Source organism: Ammospiza nelsoni, chromosome 4, assembly GCF_027579445.1.
Source record: "Ammospiza nelsoni isolate bAmmNel1 chromosome 4, bAmmNel1.pri, whole genome shotgun sequence".
NCBI lineage: Eukaryota > Metazoa > Chordata > Aves > Passeriformes > Passerellidae > Ammospiza > Ammospiza nelsoni.
Window position 1 is genome coordinate 56,093,191 of NC_080636.1, and position 21,377 is coordinate 56,114,567.

At 41.2% G+C, this 21,377-nt stretch overlaps 1 protein-coding gene across 1 annotated transcript in view; it reads left to right on the plus strand.

Annotated features, from left to right (window-relative positions):
- Window positions 1-505: 505 nt before the first annotated feature.
- LIN54 (lin-54 DREAM MuvB core complex component) overlaps window positions 506-21,377 on the plus strand; it is a 38,481-nt gene continuing 17,609 nt past the window's right edge. Inside the window, exons 1-4 of the mRNA XM_059469833.1 lie at window positions 506-679; window positions 772-871; window positions 14,931-15,664; window positions 21,250-21,370. Of these exons, the coding sequence (XP_059325816.1) occupies window positions 865-871; window positions 14,931-15,664; window positions 21,250-21,370 (862 nt within the window). The 5' untranslated portion in view covers window positions 506-679; window positions 772-864. The remainder of the gene's footprint in view (window positions 680-771; window positions 872-14,930; window positions 15,665-21,249; window positions 21,371-21,377) is intronic.

Sequence of the window (21,377 nt, forward strand, 5' to 3'; positions counted from 1 at the left end):
TGTCAGCGGGATGCTCGCTCCGGCCGTGCCCGCGGAGCGGGTGCGGTGCTTGCTCAGCTCAGCCCGTGCCTGGGCGCACCTGTGGCCAGAGCGCGCTGCCCGGCTGGGGACAGCCCCCAGCACCCAGGGAATGTGGCCGCCTCTGGCCTCCGCAGTACGAGATAAACAAGGAGCTACTGGAGAGGGTCCAGTGGAGGCCACGAAAATGATGAGGGATTTGGAGCATCTCTTGTATGAACAGAGATTGTGGGAGCTGGGCTTGTTTAGTCTAGAGAATAGAAGACTGATGTCATTAATGCATATAAATATCTTAGAAATGGGTGCCAAGAGGATGGTGGCAGAGTTTTTTGGTGGTGCTGAGCAGCAGGATATGGATAAGTGGCTATAAGGAAAAATACAAGAAGCTTCACCTCAGCATGAGAAAGAGCTTTATGTTGAGGGTGGCAGAGCACTGGAACAGGCTGCCCTGGGAGGTTGTGGAGTCTCCCTCGCTGGAGACATTTGAGACCCACCTGACCACGGTCCTGTGTCACCTGCTCCCAATGGCCTTGTCTTGTCAGGGAGGTAGGACTGGATCATTTCCAGGGGTGCCTTTCCAACTTAATGATCCTGTGAATGCAGCCAGACCATCTTTTGGAATAGTCCCATCTTTTCTTGTCACCATCTTGCTTGTTATGAGGTATATCAGTATTTGGAATGTTTTAAATTATTTGTTAACTATATTAACTTTGAAGCATGTAATGTACTAATTATGTAACATTTGATATTGAGGATTTGGGTTCTGGAAAGCCCTGTGGCATGGAGAGCACATGAAACTGCCCACTGGAATATACTGTAATCAAGAGGAAAGCTCTCAGAGTTAAGATGTCAGGTGAGGAAAGGATAGATATTTAAATCACCTTTCATTGGTTTCATCCTTCTGAACTGTTCCTTGAAATATATTGCAGTTACTGTTGGAAATACTGAATATAGAGAAATAATTTGAAGCGTTCTTAGTAATGTTTACATGAAACTGGCAATAGCAAGTTACTGAATCATTGAGTATGTGGTTAGCTTCTTCACAATAGCTTTTGGTTTATTGGAGGCAAGAAGAATAGTAGATTATCAACTGAATATATTTTTTCTGTCAGTGGAATCTTTTTGTAAAATAAAATGCATTAGACTTGTCTTTTTTTTTCTTTTTAAATTATTATTTATCAAGACATCCAGTTTACATATCTGTCATTGAGTTACATGTTAGTTACATGCCTTGTACTGAGTTGCACCAACCTAGAGAGAAATGTGTGGTTGTATTGCTCTGTAGGCCAAACAATCTTATAGGCTGGCTTGGAGAGTGTTTGGAAACACAGCCCAGCCTCCCTAATGGGATAAAAAAGTACTTCATGCTCCTTGTGATGGAGTAAGCTTCAGCAGTTTGTTAGGCAAGGCTGCTTGTTCCGCTTACATATCAAGAATTATTTGCTGATGTTTGGTTTGCTTATACTTTGATGTCCGTGTTTTGAACTGAATGTTCTGAACAGTTCTGTCAGAATTCTTGAGGAGTTTTAAATGCTTTCAGGTGGAGTAGCTGCTAACCACGGGTGCATAAGAAGGGTGATGTCAGAATTCAATCTTAGAGATGTTGTTATCTCATACACTGCAATATAATTTATTTTAGATTTGGAAAAACTGTCAGAACCCCTTGGGTTATTTTCTCTTACTTTTGTTTGAAAAATGTTTTCAGGGGGAACTAAGGTAGATAGGGGTGTTGTGTTTTGATTTCCGCTTCATCAACAAACTGTGGTTCCTTATCTGTCCCTTGGTGTGATTGTGCTTTTGTTCTCTATAGGTGCTATAGAGGTAACACATGCCTGCTGTGAGAAGCACATCCTAATGTCCTGCAGAGGTTGTGCACTACAGCAGTGCCAGGGTGTGGTGGGCACCTTCATAGCAAGGACTTAGGAGGTACACTCAGGATTCTTCAGGTTTTTAATTATTATTCTTAGTTTCCAGAGCTTCCAAAGAGAAATGGAAAATGTTTCTTGAATTCTTGTTTCGAAGGTTTGTATTTTGCTAGGCCTTATATGTGAATAGTTTGGTTTCCTCAGTTGCTCAGAAAGCTGATAAGCAGCATGTGGCTTTCAGTACAGCCTGTGACTAGGCTTGCTCACCTGACAATATTAGAAGTCTGGAAAAGAATGTTCTTGCACAAGAAAGAGGGAGACTAACAGAATAATCCCTTGATTAGTCATGGGGCACAAAGCTACATGAAGTGAGAGATTCCTGTGTTCCAGATCTGGATGTAGATTGGTAGTTCCTTGATTGGGGCATCACTCCCCTTCAGAAGCATCCTTCTGCTATTGGAGGTGTTGCTGCCCACATGAGGGGGTGTGCCCTTAGTGTTGGGCTCTGCTTTGATCTGTTGTGTGCGTTCTAGGTACGTACTGAATCCCCATCTTTAGGGACTGTCTGTTTTGGGGTTTCTATTCCTTTGGAGTAACAGCAGTTTCTGTTGGAGACTCAAGCAGTCTGTTTTCCTTGGGTGAAACTTGTTCCTGTGAAAAGTCTTTCAGGTGTGATCCCTTGGTGCTGCTCTGGTGCTCACAGACTTTGAACAGAGCTGTCTCAGCACACTGACTCACCAGAATTTGTTTACTACTTTGTGGGTTAGTTTTCTTCCTGGGTTGGACACCAGTGTCAGTGGCATGGAGAAAATGGGTTTGTGACAACCTGCAGTTGGGTTTGGATGGCTTTGCTCCTGCCTGGCTCCTTCATCTGGGCTGCCCTTGCAGTTATACAGATGTTTGCTAGCACAAGGAGGGAAAATGGATGGAAACAAAAAGGCAGACGCCAAAGGTGGACAGGAGACCTTTAGCAGTAGTGTGCTGGTTTAATACACACGGGGAATTGAAATATAGGGAAAGTCATGCTGCAGCTGATGTACACACAGAGCTGCAAATGCTGCTGTTTGAAATAACCATGCAATAAAGGTATTGCTAGCATATTGCCCACACTGAATCTTAGGAAATTGTAGGAGGTGCTTGTTTTATTAGTGTATAATTGTCAGTTCGTTGACATGTAAGGTTTTTTAGATTTGCTTTTCCTTTTAAAATTGTAATGGAAGCATAAATTACTCAGAAATTGCCGAGGGAAGAAGGATCTTCATAGCTGGTATGTGGACAAGTTGGTTTGTTGGTTTTTTCTCTCCCCAGTCTTAAAAACAAATCACCTAGCACCTCTATAGTAAACATGGCAGTGGAAACATGAACTTAAGCAGTCTTCCCATGGAAAAGAAATGGAACAAACCCAAAACCCTCAACTGTGTAATATAAAATTCTCATGTACATATCACTTGACAAACATGTAGGAGTTGCTAATTTGTGTACCTTGCCCATTGTTCTGATCTGCTGCACACAGTTGTTTGTGTGGTGTCTGAGGCAGCGAGCAGTCACTTAGCAGAATGTAGAGTAATGGGAAGGGAATGGTGTGCATTGGTTGAGGGATTTGTGGTTGCCTTGGGAACTATTTTGTGACTATAGATGGTTAATTTGTGGTAGAAGAACACCTGGTATTTTCTTAAGTATTCCTTGTAACTGTTGGAGAAAGAAGTGGATACTTACACTGGTTATGTATTCAGCATTTGATAAGGAGTGAGGTTGAGGTTTTTTCCTTGCTATGGTTTGCTATTGGTATTGTATTTGATAAACCTAGAGCCATGATCCTCTGGGAAGCATGCAGACAAACTGCCTCCATGACTTGTCTTATGTGGAGACTGGAAAGAGAATGGAAATTATTTTGTCTGTTTTCCACATACCTATTTTGTTACTGTGTTAAAGCTGTTTGCTTTCACTCTGCTATTACATATGCAAACATGGTGAGTTTGCAGTCTTAGATGATTAGTTTTTCCACTTACCCTTGTTAATCATAGCTTCCTCATGGATTCATCTTTTTCTGGTTTCATGACATGCATTTTGTTAAAGCATCTCTAGCTCCGTAAGCTTAAACAAAAGCCTCTCTGTTGAAAAAACACAGTGCTGAGTGATTTTGTAATTCTTTGCTTTATGACAAAACAAACTTTTCAGTTTTAGAGATAAAACATGGAGTGTCAGAGAGAGTAAGAAAATGGGGAATGCCTAAAATGAATGACACTGTTTTCCCCATTATTGGAAAAATAGCAAAATTGAAGAATGGCAGTTAATTAGGAGAAATGTAGTACAGCAAGATCACCTACGTGCAATTGTGCTCTTTCATTTGACAATATGCCAGCAGAGCAGAGTGAGTCTTGATTATACATATACTTCTGTGGAGGCTTTTCTTACAAATGAATGAAAGCATATCTGGTGTCAATAGTTTCTTAAGAACTGCATTTCCTATTTTTTTTTGTGTTGTTCTTTGTGAATTTCAGTTGCCTGGAATAGTTGATGTGCTTGTTTGTATTTGTCAAAAAGGGATGAGAGAACACAGCAAATAAGGAGATTACCTAGCCTGTGCTTTAGTTTGTTTTGCTTATAAAAAGACCCAATAAAAGGATTTGTTTCTCTAAGATTTGTTTTCCCCTTGAAATCAACTTAGGCAAACAAGTTATCTTCACTTCCTAAAGTGTGATTTGGTACTACTTTGCATAAATAGGTGTTCTAAATCCTTTGCACTAGCAGGCAGTCAAGAATCTCTGAGAACTATGAACCTTGTGCTTAACTTTTCTTAAAATAAGTTTTCTCCTTGCTGGGAGAATGCCTGGACCATTAAATGGCCGGTGGGTGTTTTTCCATTTGCAGAGATTAGTTTTGGTGCCAGTGCTGTGAACTGGCTACCCTGCAATGACCAGCAAGGCTGTAGTCAGTTTTGCAGTCAGTGATATTGGCAAAGTTTGTCACTCTCATTTCTTGTGGACAAAAAAAAATTGGATTTCCACAGCAGAGAAGCAGAAAATAGGCAAAAGGGAGGCTACTTGTGAGATTTTACTGTCGCTACTGGAATGACTGGGAAAAATAAGAACTCATTCTTTCTTGAACAGGAAGGTGAATTTTGGTGTTATGTCAGCAAAAAGAAATAGGTTGAATGAAAGATTTTGACAAGTTGAATGTCCTGGATTCTTAACAAAAATTCTTAATGACATTGATAAATGCAGATGTTATAGAATTTTGCAGAAAGACATCCCATAGTTATTTTCAAGTTCTATTTCTGCTGCTGGGTTGGTTTCAGTGGACTTTATAGTTTGACACAGAGCTCTTAGGGTGTGTGTCCTGAGCTGGATTGTGGGTGAATTTACAGTGACAGCCTCTGGTTCAGGTGTGTCCAGCTCTTTGTGGGTGTGTGGTGCTGCTCACTGTGCAGCAATGAACCAGGGCAGCTGAGTCACACAGAGAACCTGCCAGGCTGCAGGTCAGCTCCACTGTCCTGTCATATGTTAATCACTGTTCATCTCCAGTCCTCAAAATTATGAACTGACAAAGATGTCAAAAAAAAAAAAATTGGCAAAGCTTCTTTTGTGTACACAAATTGGTTTTAGATGTAATAAAGAGCTAGATCTTGCTACATTGAAAAAGCCAAACAATTTTTTGCATGAAAAAATACAGTTAAGGCTTTTCATACTGTTGTTTCTTCACTTAGGAATTCTGAGAAGGAGATGAACATTCTGGATCTGTATTAACTCAGGCAGTGTAGTGGTGACTTGTCCAACGGGTGGTTGATTGTGTTTGGCATGAAAATCCGATTTGGAAGGGTATCCTGTAAAGAAAGATTTGGGGCTTTTCTCAAGTCCTGCTGCTTGTTTAGGTATTAGGAAAGGGTTCCTCCCCCAGAGAGTGATGGGGCACTGGAATAGACTTCCAGTGAGCAGCATGGAGAGTGCATCCAAAGAACTCTTCTTCCTCAGTGGCCTTCGCATGTTGTGTGGAATAAAACTTCTCCAGGGGTAGTGTAAGATACAGTGTTGATATCTTGCCGTGTCACTTTCAGCATATTGAAACCAAGGCTATAAGAGATACAGTGTAGTCCTAGTCACTGAAATGTTTCTTTCTGGCTAGTCCTGTCCGTAAGTTTTTGGGGATTTTTGAAGTGCTTATTCAAAGCTGTTGGTTTTCTTACCTACAGCTAATGAAACTTACAAGTTTGTGTTTCAGAAGCTCTTCAACTTGTCATGTTACAACACATGAGAGTTCGGAGGTCTGAGCAGCCTGCATTTGAAGGGACCCACACGGTACTGGAGCAGGGATGAAGATTCCACAGAAATTCCCATTTCTCCTGTTGAATTGATCTCAACTCAAAATCTTAATGTGAAATTTCATTCCACAAAGGTCAGTCAGCTATTGCACCGTCATAGTTGTTTAAGTAAGTTTTCCCAAAAGGAATACAAAGGTGCTTTATCTAGAGACTGAAGTGGGAAGGAGGTGTTAATAGTGGTTTTTCTGAACGAGGGAATCTGAATGTAGTCCTGGTTTCCTGCAGGTGCATTTATCTTTAGTTCAGCCCATCTGCAAGTCAATATATTCTGTACTTTTAGAGTGTTGTCATGTTTAAAGCTGGTAGAACTGCTGAGATTGCAGCTAGAAGCATGTTTTCCTGCAAATCACTGCAAACTAACTGTTTGGGCTATCTGTAATTTTGTTTTAATGCTCCACTTGAGTCAAAAATGAAGAATGCCACCCTAGATGAGTTTAAAAAGCAGTGGTGGCCGTAGCAGCTTTCACTGCTATGTTCAAATCTTGACAGCACTACCTTTAAATTAAAGCATGGCACTTTTTTGTCTTAAGGTTTTTCTCGGGTTTTCGTCTCTGTGATGTTCTAACTTTGAAAAAGATCATGATTGCATGAGACATAAGGAATTAAGCTTTTTAGGGCAAAATTTTCTGTCATTTTAGCATATTTTTTTGAAATTAAATACTTCACTGAAATTAGTGTCATGTGGGGGGTTTGTTTCAGTTAGAATGGACTTCGTGTATTGTACCTAACTGGGCGGTGCTAGTGTAGTATAGGTGAGATGCACTTGGATCATCATTGTGCTTCCCAGCTAGAAGTCTCAGCAAAACTGGTAGGTTATGATTCTGTGGTGATGAACTCTTGTTCATAAATACAGCTCTAAAATATACTCTTGCTGAAATTGCTGGCAGCAAGCCTGATCTTAAGGGTGTGCAATATGATAACACCTGCTAAAAGTTTGTGGGGAACTCGATATCGAGCCTATGGTGGTAGTTTTCACACTTGTAGTTTAGAGTGTTCTTGGTGTGATATTGCTGTGTCTTCTGAATTTTTCTGTAGCCTCACATTCAAGGGGTGTCTGGAGTTTGGAGAGCAAGACCTTTATTTCAAGTTGTACATAGAAAACAAAAATCTGCATTTTTTTGGGCCTAGTGATAAGTACTCCTCACATTTCAGGTTTGTTTGGTTTTTGGTTTTTTATCAGTCAGGCTAAGTTCACTACATGTTTATTCAATGTAGCTTTAGATTCGTAATGCCTTACTATTGGCCTACTAAACATGGCAAAAAATTAAAATACTTGAAGTTATTTTAAGGTTTTCTACTTTTGGTCTCACCCCAAACTTCCATACAAAGTTTGTATGGGACATAAGGTTAGAAGCGCTTGATTAAATGTAAGGGCCCTAGAATCCACAAACACCGAATTTGGATTGCTCACTGGACTGAACACCTTCAGAATGTATCTAGTGGTTGTAGCACCTGTGCAGTTCTGTTTCAGCTTTTGTGCTATGGCATGTTTTGAAAATGACTAAAACTGGCATGCAAACCAAGGGAAAGGCGAAGAGGAGTGTTCTTATTTTTAGTTTCTAGTTTTTTTTTTTTTTTTTTAGTTTTCCTAAAGCTCTGCTTGGAAGTAGAACATTGTTTCCCATTACAGAAGGCAATCTGAACTGCTTTGAAGTATTCTGCTGCATGGAATGTTGTTTCCAGTACTTTCCTGGAAAGTTGCTGTGAGTGAGGTGTGTGATAAACAAGCAGCAAGTGTTTAAGACTTTATCTAATGACTCTGAGTGAGTGCTTGGGGTTTTGTTGTGTTTGTTCAGTAATACTGCTCAGTACCTCTCAACAGCTGGAATGTTCTTCCTTCATAATCTTCTTTTGTAATAAGTAGTACCTTTGGGCAATGTAGTATTTTCTTGTGGTGGAAAGGGGGTTGTCCAATCCAGAGCTAGATGTCCCAGTGTTTTGAAATGCTGGTTTTCTAAGAAACAATACACTCACTTGTACATGTAACGTAATTCAACCATTTGCAATTTGTATAACATGCTGCTTTTGTTGAAAACTTCGTTAAAGCTTTGTCCTTTTTCTTTCCACCTTCCATTTTGCCTGAAAGACTCTGACTCATGGGGATTTTTGGTAATGTACTCTTTCTAATGTCCTTTTTAGTTTAATTGTAAAAATTGCTTTTGTACTTGGTGTATAATTGATTTCTTTGGTAGCATGCTGAGATTCCTTCTATGTGAGAAATAGTTTTGATGTGAAGAAAACAGCTATAGGTCACAAGATAGCTGAGTCTTAAAGTGAATTTGTAGCAGCTGTTGTGGTGAAGGAAGAAGATGCATTTGTGTAAAACTTTTCTATTTTGAAGACAGTAAGACATTAATATTTTTGAAAACCTTTTTTTTCTTTACAGCATGTCTGCAAAGAACATAATCTCTTTCTTCCTCTATGTATTGTCAGGAGTGGGTGCTCATTGTTTTAAGTGTCCTTGTCAATATTTTGTACTGTTATCTGTTAATTATAGCAGCATGGAGAGCTTAGTGACTGTTCCACGATTGAATAACTGCAACATGCTTTTAATTCTACTCCATCCCAAGAGCTGGGAGATTAGGAAGAAGAAGAAAAGTAGGTGAATGAATTGCTACTGCAATACAGTGTTTCCATTGGATTGTACTTAAATTGTTGCAGCTTCCAGCTGCTCACAGATTCAGGGAATTGTTGGGGTTGGGAGGGACCTCTGGAGATCATCTAGTCTAACAGAACCTAGGGCAGGCTGCATGTTTGTGTCTAGGTGGGTTTCTGCAGAAAAGGACACTCTGCAGCCTCTCTGGGCAGCAGTTCTAGACAGTGACCCCACTGTTCCGGACTCACCCAGGACACCATTGGCCTTCTTGGCCAGAGGGGCACACTCTGCTGCCTTGCGTGGAACTTCTCCCCTGGAACTCCCACGTCCTTCTCCAGAGCTGCTTTCCAGCAGGTCAGCCCCCAGCCTGTACTGGTGTGTGGGATTATTCCTCACCAGGTGTAGGACCCTGCACTTACTCTTGATGGATTTCATTAGGTTCCCCTCTGTCCAGGTCTCACTGTTTTGTAGCACAACCTCTTGATGTATTAGCCATGCCTTCCAGTTTTGAATCATCCTCGAACTTGCTGAGAATGCACTCTGTCCCTTCATCCAGATCATTTAACAAGTTCCGCAGGAGCAGACGCAGTACTGACCCCTTGGAGAGCACTGCTGGCTACAGCCTCCAGCCAGACTCTGCTCCAGATCACAGTCCTTGGCTTCCCTCTTCTGACACCTTTAGTTTAAAACCCTCCTCACCATCCAGACAAGCCTATGGACAAAGATCCCTTTCCTTTCTCTGTCAGATGGATCCCCCAGTCCCTGACAGACCAGATTTCTGAATAAGCCCCATGCTGTGAGCTCCCAAACCCCTGCTGGTGGCAAAGGGGGTCCCTGGGGCTGCCTGAGCTCCAGCATCTTCCCTGCTGTCCTGGGTGTTTCCTCTTCAGTCTGCAGAGCAGTGAAGCAGTTTGGCAGGGGCACCTCAGCTTTTGAGAGAAGTCTCTTCCTCCTGCCAGTCCTTGGTGTTGGAAGCCTCCATTCTTCAGCATTATTTCCCCTGTCCCTTCTGGGTGTGCTGATGGGAGAGTTTTGGGCTCTTTGGCTGTGGACTTTGAGTCTCCTGCAGCTTGGAAGCCGCCATCCAGCTCTTTCCTACCAGCTGCTGCAGGAGATCAACACGTGGACACACCTTTTGCAGACTGGTCTGCTACCTGTCCCTGCCCTGGCACAAAGGTACTGGCACTTGAGGGCTGGGCAATTCAAATTGCTTAATCTCCAAGTATTAAGGTCCCAAAAAATCGGATTTCTTCAGCTCAGCAGCCTTCAGGAGTTTAAATATCTGCCAGGATTGGAGAGAGCAGATAAGCAGAAGCTAAAAAATTTGAAAAGCATTTAAGCAACTAAAATGTGGTTGGCAGCATCTCATGCTTCTCACTTAAATCATCAAGGATCTATTCTGTATTTCCCCATTTTCCTCATGTTCTTGCCTTTGTTCTAATGAATGGACTTAGGAATGAAATATATTGTGTTTTTAAACCTTGCTAGTTAAGGTTCAAATATGCCAATTTTATGAATGTAACCATGAAATGTGGGATTTTTGAGTTTTAAAATCCTCACATCTGAGCCATAGCCTGCTGGCAGTCCTCTGCTGCACCTTGATTGGAAAAAGAAGAGATGGTGTTGGCACATTTTTGTCTCAGCTATGGAAAATCCAAATATTATCCCTTTTGTACTGACTAACTGTTGATCCTGCATTCTTTTATATTCATTTTCATTAGAGTCCACTGTACTTGCAGTGAACAATTACTTGTTAGGTTGTCCAGTCTTTTCTGCCATTCATCTGACTCAGGTTTTCAGCCTCATTCTCCCCTTTCTTGAGGGCAGGCTTCATTGTTCTTCTTCATCCTTCTTTTTTAAGGGTTTTTGTACAGTTTTAGCTCAGCAATTGAAAGTATTTGCTCTTGCTGGCCCTTAAGGGTGCTACTCTCGAGTGAATCTGTCCCAGCTTTGAAGAACTGCTAGCAGATACTGCTGTATCTGGCAATGATACTTAGTTTCACTTAGCATTTTCCTGCTGGTCCCAGGAGAATCCTGCTGCTGCAGGGGTACGTTAAATGTGTTGCATTTACGAGGCTTTTGATTTTGGCTGCTGTGAGTTTGTTTTCTGCTTCAAGAGGTGTTCATATAAAAGCTGTTACTGATTTTGTTTCCTTATTTTCTGTTGAAAGTGACACTTGGGAATTTGGTTAAAAAATGAGCATTGCCAGTGACTCAAGGCAGGTCTGGCCAGTGTTCCTAGATCTGTCAGGCTATACCAGAGTGTTCCCATGGCTGAGCACCACCAGGCCAGCAGCCACAAGCGGTGATGAGTGCCTTGGCCCTCTGCTCTGTTGTCATGGCCTTGCTAACGTGCATCACCTTCCCAGGAGTTGGTGTAAAGCTGGTCTCAGCAGCCTTGTTTCTGTATAATCTGAATTTATCAGTGCGTGTTTTGCTTGCAGTACATAGCCTTGCTGGTGGTTTTGTAACCTGTCACTCTACTCAAACTGCTCAGGGTTGCAGGCAGGAAGGTTGGCTATTCTTAGTGAAATGGAGATGTTTCTGCATGTAATAAAATGCAGTTATTGTCAAGTACAAGACATTTTTATGTCTTGCATTTTGTTTACTTCATTGTAGATCACTATGCTTAATTATATTGATTTTTTAATTTTCCTTGTTTAGTGTGGGTGTTCTGATATTTATCACCAAAGATGTTGATAATACTTTTAACAGAGTTTCTTGGAGATTTTGCAGTGACATGCTAGTGATGGAGAAAAAAGATCAAAACTCACAGATACCGGTCAGATACCATTCTGTATTTTTGCCTACAATCCTAATCTTCTTTATCCTCTTCCTTACAAATCCTCTTTATCCTTTACACCATCATATATACTTTTTTCTTCCTGAATATCAAGAACAGGTATCGTTTGTTTTATGAGTGAGATGATCACAGATAGTTTGCTCAAGCTGACAGTTTGTTCCTCTCTTTCTCCTTACTGTTCCTCTACCTTCTCCTTACTTTTCAGAGTTGTTGATCCAGGACTTAGTTAAGAGACTAAAGCATACTGTCAGCATTTTTGTAATGTGTTCAGCTAATTGGGTGTTCTGAGCTAGATTTACAAATCTTCATTATATGAATTTTTCAGTGAACTTTTATTCAATTGTATGGCCATTATTTTTTGGCTAAAGTTATCTGTTTAGTAATCTGAACCTAGAATATTTGCTGAGTTTCCCAGTCTAAAGCTAAACCCTTGCTTGGTCTAGATTGACTTTTTCCTTCAGGCTTTGAGTAAACATGTAGTGATGCATCTTTTCAAGGGGTTGTAGTCAGAGCTTGTACATTATTCAGTACTCAAAACATAGCTGCTGAAGGAAACTTTCAAGGGTTTAAATAGTTAAAACTATTTGCTACCCTTTCTTGACAATCTCAAGGCTGTTAGGATCTTAAAAGAGGTTGGCACGTTTTTACTGTTGATAATCGCTTTAGTAGAGGAGCTGTAAAAGGGAAACTGTATAAAAGCATTAGTAAAAAATAAACAGCTGAACTGTTGAGAAATCCTGGCTAGATACGAAGAAGTAAAAATCTGCAGGGATGTTGAAGTTGCCTTTGACAGCAGCCTCTGGTATAGCCAGGATGAAATTTTCATTGCTGCCTATCAAGTATCTATTCCAGTCATGTCCAACCTGCAGAGAAGAAATGGAGTCAGTGGGTTGTGTTATGGTTCTTTGCCGTTGTTGAGTGCACTAGCCTGAATACAATAATGGAAGCTAAGTTTAAAATTACCTGATAACTGCAAAATCTTCCTATGTGATTGCCATGAGTTGTTCATACAGTAACTATGAGTAATGTTTCTTTCCTTTTCACTTCTCAGTTTTTGATTCCAGACTAGATGTGATATATTTCTTCTGCATTCTGACTTGCAGTGGTTAGTTTGGACTCAAAATGCTTTTTAAAAGCCTGACTGTGTATTTTAATATAAATATGCTTTCTGCTAGATATAGGTGTTTAATAAGCATTTAACCACTTTGTAACATAACCAAATGGTAAGGATAAAGAATGCAAATAACTGATGAACTATAAAACTACTTGGATATATTTAAGTATTTTATGATTATACTGTTAAAAGATGCTAAGAAAGGCCATTCTTCTTGGGAAAAACATGTACAAATGGAAACCAAAAGCAAATTATTTAAAACTATTTATAATTACAGAGTGAGATGGTTTCCCCACTGTCTAATTTAGATAATTCTCTCCTTTTCAAACTCGGAAGCAATCATTACATGGATTGTGCTTGACACTAGGAGTCTTAACTTCTGGATTCAAGCCCTGTGTGCATATCAGTATAGAACAGGATGATGCTTTGGTTTGACGTTTATTTCTTTTTTTTGTTCAAAAAAAACCTGAAATAGTTTGAAGTTTTAATATCTGAGCTGCAAGCCTTTGCAAGTTGCTGAGGTGACAGTCAAGTGACACAGCTCAGAAGACCTAGTGACCTTAACATATGCTGTCTTCAAAAACAGTCTACTTTTGAGTAATCATTTGTGCAGTTAACCTATTTGACTTTAGGCAGCAATGTGATGCTATTACTAATGTGTCCCTCAGAGCTGGCTGTTTTGTCTAGGGCTGCTTACCAGGGCTGGCATCCCTGTGCAGGCGTTACTGGGGGACAAATGCTTTCCACAGGAGGTATTTCTGGCAGTGACATCAGATAGCTTTGTATCTTTAAATGCCTGCCAATAAGTGAGCCGTGAGTTTGAGGGTCAGTGCAGTTCTTTCAGAGCTCAGGCTTCTTGGGTGTCAGGGCAGCTTGGTCTGGCTGGCACTCTGAGGTGAGGGGGGTCAGAGTGGCACCCTTGGCAATCAGTGAGGCCAGAACTGCTCCAGCATAATCTCTGGAGCTCAGCATGGAAACTCTGTCATTCTAGCAGGGCTTTTTCCCCCAATCCTTCCACCTTGTGGGTGAAATGCAGCTGTTCTGTAGTTAGCTGCTCTACAAAGCCAGCCCACAACAACTCCAGAGGAAATAATGTCACCCCCGCATTTGGTCAGTGTTTTCACTGGCACACTTCCTCATGAATTACTATTAAAACTCAGCTCTGCTTTTCTTAGCAAGTAGGGAACAGAATTTGAAGGGTTTTGTCCCCTTGAGCTTATAATTAGTACTCAGGAGCATGTAGGCAGACCCACGTGGTGTGCTCACCCAGGGCCCAAGTGTGCCCCTGGGGTCAGCAAGTGCAGAAAATGCCTTATGGAGCTGGTCTGTTCTCAGACTCTTGACACTGATAGAGCTTTAGGGGAATGGTCCAGTTTGGCCATTTCCAGCAATGTCCATAAGGTTTCTCAAGTGGAAGTGACTCTGGCTTTGAATCTCATTGCAGGGGTTTGTTTAATATATAATTTGGGTGCTCTTATAAAATTCCTTTTATTTTCATACAGTGTTTGTGTTTAGAACACCTTTCAAATTAATAATGAATTTGTGTGTTATATTTTTTGGTGAGTATTGAAGTAAAAAAATTACTGAGCTCTTCTTTTCATAGCCAGCATCAAGGGATTATCTCTTCATCTTGTGAGTGGCAGGGCTTTAGCTTGATCCTGTGATAGGTAGCTGTTGATTGACCTTTTGGGGTTGTTTAAGTCCATCACTAAACAGTCATTTGTTTTTCTGAGATTTCCAAAATGAAAATTTGACAAGAATGTTACATCTGGTGTGGATAACTGGTCTCTTGAGCAACATAACCTGGTAATCAATGTTGGCATGTATGAAAATACATCATCATCTATTAGACTTTTTTAAAGCTGTTTAACTCTTGCTTTATACTTCGGTGAGTTTAAATGTCTGTGCCCATATTTTCTGAGGGGAAATACTGCTCCTTTGTGTACTGGAGTGTGAAGAGTGGACTGGTAATGCCTTTATTTTACTTCAGTGAATGATATTGTAAAGGTTTGATATAAGTTATTACAGAGACTAAATTCAGCTTGGTGTGTCACATTTTGATGACAGGGTTTTTTTCCCCATGATAACCCTCCTGTGCATGCACAATACTTTCAGTATGAAAAAAAATGACTACATTTTCTTCTTTGATAATATTATTCATAAAACTTTGAAAAGATGTGTTTTCTGGAAGCCAATAACTTTTTAAAATATTGCAGTACCTGCTCCGGCCATCACTGCCACAGCTACTAAAATGGAGGTGGTTTCAGCAGAAGTGAACAGCTTGCTCCCTGAGGAAATCATGGACACCGGCATAACTCTGGTGGAGGACGACAGCATTGAGGCTGTTATCGTGTCGTCGCCCATGGGGGGAGAGTCCATTCCCATGGAAACAGAACTGGAAGAAATAGTGAACATAAGCACCACCAGCGACTCCTCAGCCACCACCACAGCCACAGTCACCACGGAATCGGTTCCTGCGCCCAGCAGCCACTCGGGAGATGCAGCACTGACTACCACCACAACCCCAAGCCCTGATGTGAATGCAGCTGTAAAGCCTGCCTTTCCAGGTGGCCTCCATAAACTTGGTGCTCAAACCCCTGTCACTATCTCAGCTAATCAGATTATTCTGAACAAGGCCACTGATATTAAAATAGGCAGTCAGAGTATTAAACCGGACGGGCAAAAGCTGATTGTAACAACTTTGGGCAAGTCTGGCCAGCCTATTGTCTTAGCATTACCCCACAGCCAGCTCCCGCAGTCGCAGAAGGCCGTGTCCCAAGCCCAGGCTGGAGACTCCAAGCTACAAGGCCAGCAGATCAAAGTTGTCATTGGAGGTCGGTCGGAAGTGAAACCTGTTGTGGGTGTCTCAGCTTTGACGCAGGGGAGTCAGCTGATAAACACTGCGGCCCAGCCCTCTGTCTTGCAGTCCCAGCAAGTAAAAACAGTACAGGTAAAATGAGTTATGCTGATGAAACATCTTCAAACCAGTTCTGTTGCTGCAATTGTTGTCTGTTTCGTGCACTGATTGACACACTGTTGCTTTCAACCTTTGCATTTATTCTTTGTATTTAAAAAATACAATGCTGCTCTTAGCCCATGCTTTCATCTGTGGATGCGTTTGCCATTTTATGCTGTTTGCCTGTAGCTACTGTCTAGAAACTTAGGGTTTGCCTCAGACAAAGTGAACTATTCAGTAGATTGAAGATAATTTCCTCATTATTTTCATTTTATAAAATAAATTCTACATACTTTCAGGAAGACTGAATTCAACTTTATATGCCTGTTGTTGTTTATTCAAAGTATACACTCCTTTATGGAAGAGTAGCTTATGCCTATTACATTCAGTTTGTTTAAATAAATTCTCTGAAAAAAACTTCTAGCATCTGAAAAAGAAGAGAAGGGTGTATCTTGTCTGCCTCAAATCTAGTTATCTAAAGCTGAACATTCAAGGTTTTGTTCCCAATCTCTGGCATGGATCTTGAGATATTTGAAACCACAGAGAATCTGCTTGGATCTGAAAATGTGTTGAAAAGACTTGGGTTATGACCCAAAGGGTCTGATTCTCATCTGTTATGTGGCAGAACGAAATGTGAGTGACTTCCTTCTTCCTTTCTGTAGTGAGGCAGAAATAATAAAAAATAAGACTTCTTAAAGTGAAGGACAAGTAGAACTCAATGCAGGGAATGATGGAAAAATATTTGTTTTACTGTCTAAATAAAATGAGAAATTAAACTTGTAAGTATGCTATTAAAAATAATCAGCTGCACATAAAAATGACCAAGTTTAAAGAATTTTATTAGCCAAATGTTCCTTGATTAGTATTTCATGGCAGGTGAATAAGATAAATTCTGAATATTTTCTTTAAAGTTGCAGATGATTCCTTTACCAATTTCTACTTTCTTCTTTTTTGTTGCTACATCATACCTGGAAACATATTTAATAATGGCCATTTGAAACATAAATGATTGTCACTGTGGTTTTCAAGAAAATCTCTGCACTTCCGTCATCATAGGAACATTTAAGAGCAGATCAGTTCCTGTTATTTGGCTTCATTATTCACTGCCAAGTGACAGGTACAGGAAACTGGGGAGAACAACTTAGCTGTGATGTGGTTTTTCCTTGCATGAGATGATTTGTGCTGTCAGTGACTGAAATCAGTGGCTTGGCTATCGACCCCTTCAATTTGCCATTGGGAATTCCACACATTCCTTAGCAGACGCTCTTACTAATGGACTTGCTCTTACTAATGGACTTGCATCCGTTTTTAAATCTAGTTAATTGCAGTTTGGGTAAATTTGTTTTGTTGTGGTTTCTTTTTGTTAAGCCATTGGTTCCCTTTGCAAAACAGATTGAATTGTTAGCACTTGACATTCCTTTTTTCCCACAAGGAGAGGAGGAAGTAGAAATGAAAAGCAAGAAGACAAGGTTAGCACCCGTTATTGCAGGAGAAATGATTGCATTAGCACTTCATAGACAGAAGTGCTATTTTCCCTGCAGAGAATTTCTGAAGTATCAGAGTGACATATTAGGCTGGGTGAGAGATTCTGGCTCTGCTCTATCCTGAATAACAGGGGAGGTAACCCACACGCTGAGTCCCTATCTTAGAAAATGAAGTGATTCTTTTGCCCATCACCCTGAACGAGCCCCTTACACCTTCAGTGAGTGGAAAAGGAGGCTGTGAATGCCTCCCTGACTCCCCGTGGGTCTCCTGTAATTTATCTCTTGTGAATCAGCTGTTTCGGATGGAGGACTGGCACAAGGCTTTGACTTGGTGCTGAGAATGAACTGGTACAGGTTAGATGACAAAGAGCTCTTATCAGTTCTTGTGGTCACTACCATAAAGGCTTTGTATATCATTAGAGAAACTCAATTGCCTTGACATCTAATCTGATCTTGTAATTTAATTGTGATAGTTGAAGTCTCAGCACCTGAGGCATAATTGGTAGAGTTCAGCAAAATGTTTCTTGGAATTTGACTCCTCTGCTTACAGTTCTGGATGCATGAGACTGTGAGGTGTTAATTGTGGCAGGGCCTTTGGCCTCATCTATACCCAGAGGTTAATTACTGTCCTTATAGCAGCTTGTCCTGATTTAGCTGAAATTGGTGCCACAAATGTGTGGAAAAAAACTGCTGGGCAAGTACATCTCCTTTCAGCCTGTGGCTCCTGCCTGCCTACAGCCTTAAGAGTGGTGGTGTGCCTGCTGCGCTGCTGCTTTAGTCCAGGTTTATGAAGCAAGAGTTTGGCCTTGCCATGACTCTGAGCCAGATGTCCAGGCATATCACCCTGGCTGCTGTTAAGTCTGCCTTGTGCTTGTTTTGTGTGGTAACTGGCTCTGGTTTTAACTGTGTCCATAGCATTGTTGCTACCATGGCAAGGCAGCTGCTAAGCCATCCTGGTGGCTTTATTGCATCATTGAAAAGGGACCTTGTGCAGTCCCTAACCCCAAACTCCCATTCCTAGCTCAGTTTCTTCATTTCTGAAGTTAAGATGTTCTTTTCTATTTCTAGAGTCCCTGATTTTTCATGCTATGTCAATATAAATGACACAGAGTGGATACATGGACAGGGTCCCAACAGGTCATCCAGGGAGTGGATTTATAGTGTATTAGCTCCTTTGTGGTAGCTGACTGTGGATATCCAGCAGTAAATGTGAGGTAGGAGTGTGCCTGTATGAATAGAACAGAGTCTGAAAACAAAGTCCAGCCATATATATGAACTTGCTAGTTCATCTTTAGTGAAGAGTTTGAGGAAGACAGAACTTGACCCCTGAAGTCAAGTTGCCTGCAGGGAAATCTCTTGGCTTCTGTTGGGGAAGGAAGGCTGGTGTGTGCTCCTAAATATAATAACATTTCTACAGAAGAGCTTGTTGCTCCAGGGAGTCTAACTGGAGCTTGTTGCTCCAGTTTGCAGTCTAACTCAAAGTAACTTGCAGAGGGCATGCTTAGCTTACATAGGCAGGGGGATAATGCCAAGCTCATTGTGATCAGTACAGGCAATGGCACAGTGCTCCAGAGAACTTGTCCATTCTGAAGTATCAAAGGGCATCTTGATTATTTCCTCTGGCTTCTCCAGTCTTTACTGAAATGGGCAGTGAGTTTCCCGGTAGTGCCAAGAAGCTTCTCCCTGGTGGCTGGGGTTATCCAGTGCCATAAACCTCAGAAACGCTTGCTTGGCAGCAGGTAGGCCAGGAGTGCTGTTCCTCATTTATAACCAACCACATTTGTCTTGCTGTTTCCTAAGCCTTGAGGGGATTTACTTGTTTATTAGACCTCCCTCTCTATAGGCAAACAGTTCACCTAAAAAGCAGGGGAAAATTAGTTTGAGGAGGATACTGCAAGTTGAGTTTGAGGGAAGCAGGGCTACTTGTGTTGACATGTTATTTTAGAATTTTTAAGTTTTTTTCTGAAATACTTCAAGTTAATGGTCAGTAGTATTTTACACACATTCATGTAAGTCATTTAAGCACTGGGAAACAATTGCTGTTATCTAGAGCTGGCTGTTCCTGCTGAATCCTCATGTTCTGAGCCAGACTTAGCTCTCACTTCAGAGAAAAAGCAGTAACAGTTGAGTTGCAATAATATCTTATGGCAAGGTAAGATTAATTTAAAACAGAAATCTCAAATCAAGCAGATGAAAGGTGTAGAATTGAACAGAAATTAAAGCGTGTCCAAGCTGAGAAAAAAAATTACGGATAAAATGCCTGCTCATCTATCAGCTGTGTATGTGCTAAGGTAATTGAATCCTTGAGATTTAAAAATGGCTTTGAGTTAAATTTGTGAGCAGGGCTACAAATGAAATTTCCTTCTTCAAACAACTGATGTTTCAAAGTTTTAATTAATGTATTTCCAAAAAGATCAGGTTTATTTCTCCTCTGTTTCATTTTAAAGCCTTGACAATTGTTTATCCCCCATAAAGCACCTGCTGTGTCTGAGGAGCAGCATATTTGTTCTGAGATGGAGCTTTCCTCTGAGGAGCACTTGTGGTGTAACTATGGAGCAGCACATGGTTTCCTTTATCTGAGATCCAGTCTCTGGTGGTGCCTGGTGTCAGAGCTGCTCCTTGCTGGCTTCCCTGGCCAGGTGTAGCTCGGGCACACAGAGGTGCCCTTGGCTTTCCACAGCAGCCTGGGGGGCTCCAGTGCCATAGCAGAGGGAGCTCCAGCTTCCCTGGCTGTGCCATGACTGTGCTGCTGGGAGCTGGGGCAGCCTCACGTGTGCTTTTTGTGGAGCAGCTGAGGAATTTGTTATGTGCTCCTGAATGTTTTTGCCTTGTGGGGTTGGAAAAAAGATGTTTTCAGGCAACAAATTCTATAGATAGGGTTTTGTGGAGGAAACCATAACTTCCAGCCTACTCAATTGCTTCATTTGAGCATTTGTAACTGTCTCAGGCTGTCAAAAGCAGCTGTCAGCTCTGTATCATCAGAGATTTCTGATCACATCAGGCGGATTTCTGATTTAGCTGCTTGAGTAAGAAGTTGGCTCCCCACATGGATGTTAATGTGGTGCCTCTCTGGTATTGCTGGAGTTGAAGGCTGGTGCCTATGGGATGTGGTGCAGGAGAGGCAGGATGTGCCTCACCTGTGGGGTGGGCAGCTGTAAGGGCTTCAGTAAATATGAGCACACAGCTTTCCTCACATTGGCTCAGGCCACATCCACAGGCAGCCCCTGCAGCCAGCAGGTTAAAAGTCTTTGGAAAAAGTCAGCCTCTAAATTGAGCTATTCACTAGCTGGGTGCCAATGTATAAAAACTGTTGGAATAAATGCAACCGGTAATTAACTTCTCTCAGTGTAGAAGGGGAGAAAAATCTTCTTTAAAACTTTTAAGACTATATACTCCTGCTTATGAAGATTTCAAGCTGAAGTGATCTGTCATTGAATTGCTGTACATGTTCTTGGTTCAGCTGCATTTCAGGAGACTGGATTGCAGCATGAAAATAGATCCCCATTTACCTGGAGGTAGCCAACTGATTTGTTCTTGGCTAGTGAGTACTCAAAACTTTTAGGCACTGATGATCCATGCACTTTTGGGAAACTGTTGCAGAAAGCATTTTCCCCATTTGCAAAACAAGTGTGCTGCGATGTCAAAATGGTCAAGAGATGTTTCAGAGCAGTAGTGGTCATATTTAAATCACTGGGGACAAGTTTTGTCCTGGTGGGCTGAAAAGGAAGTGACTTCATTTAAAGCTTCAAATACTGAGAGTTGTGCATTTAATTTTGACATTTTTATGTAGACCAACCATACGTAAGAAATAATTTCAGCATCTTGAAGATGAGATATTTGCACAGAGAGCTATCTTCTGAAAAAGCTGAGAGGGATTTGGCTATCCTACTTTGGTAGCTGGCAATCTGAAGTGTCAAGGATAATCTCCTAGTTCTTTCCATAAGGAAAAGTGGAGATGAAATGCAAGATACACAGTTATTCTTCTAATTATGTGTGCAAGTATAGCCCTTTTTATTTTTTAATGTACTTAACAATACAATAATTTAGATCCAAAATGCTCAAGTTACTTTAGATCTTTTTTCCTCCATCTTTTAGATTGCGAAGAAGACTCGAACCCCAACTTCTGGCCCGGTGATCACCAAGCTGATATTTGCAAAACCAATCAATAGCAAAGCTGTTACAGGGCAGACCACTCAAGTGTCACCAGTCATTGCAGGTTGTAC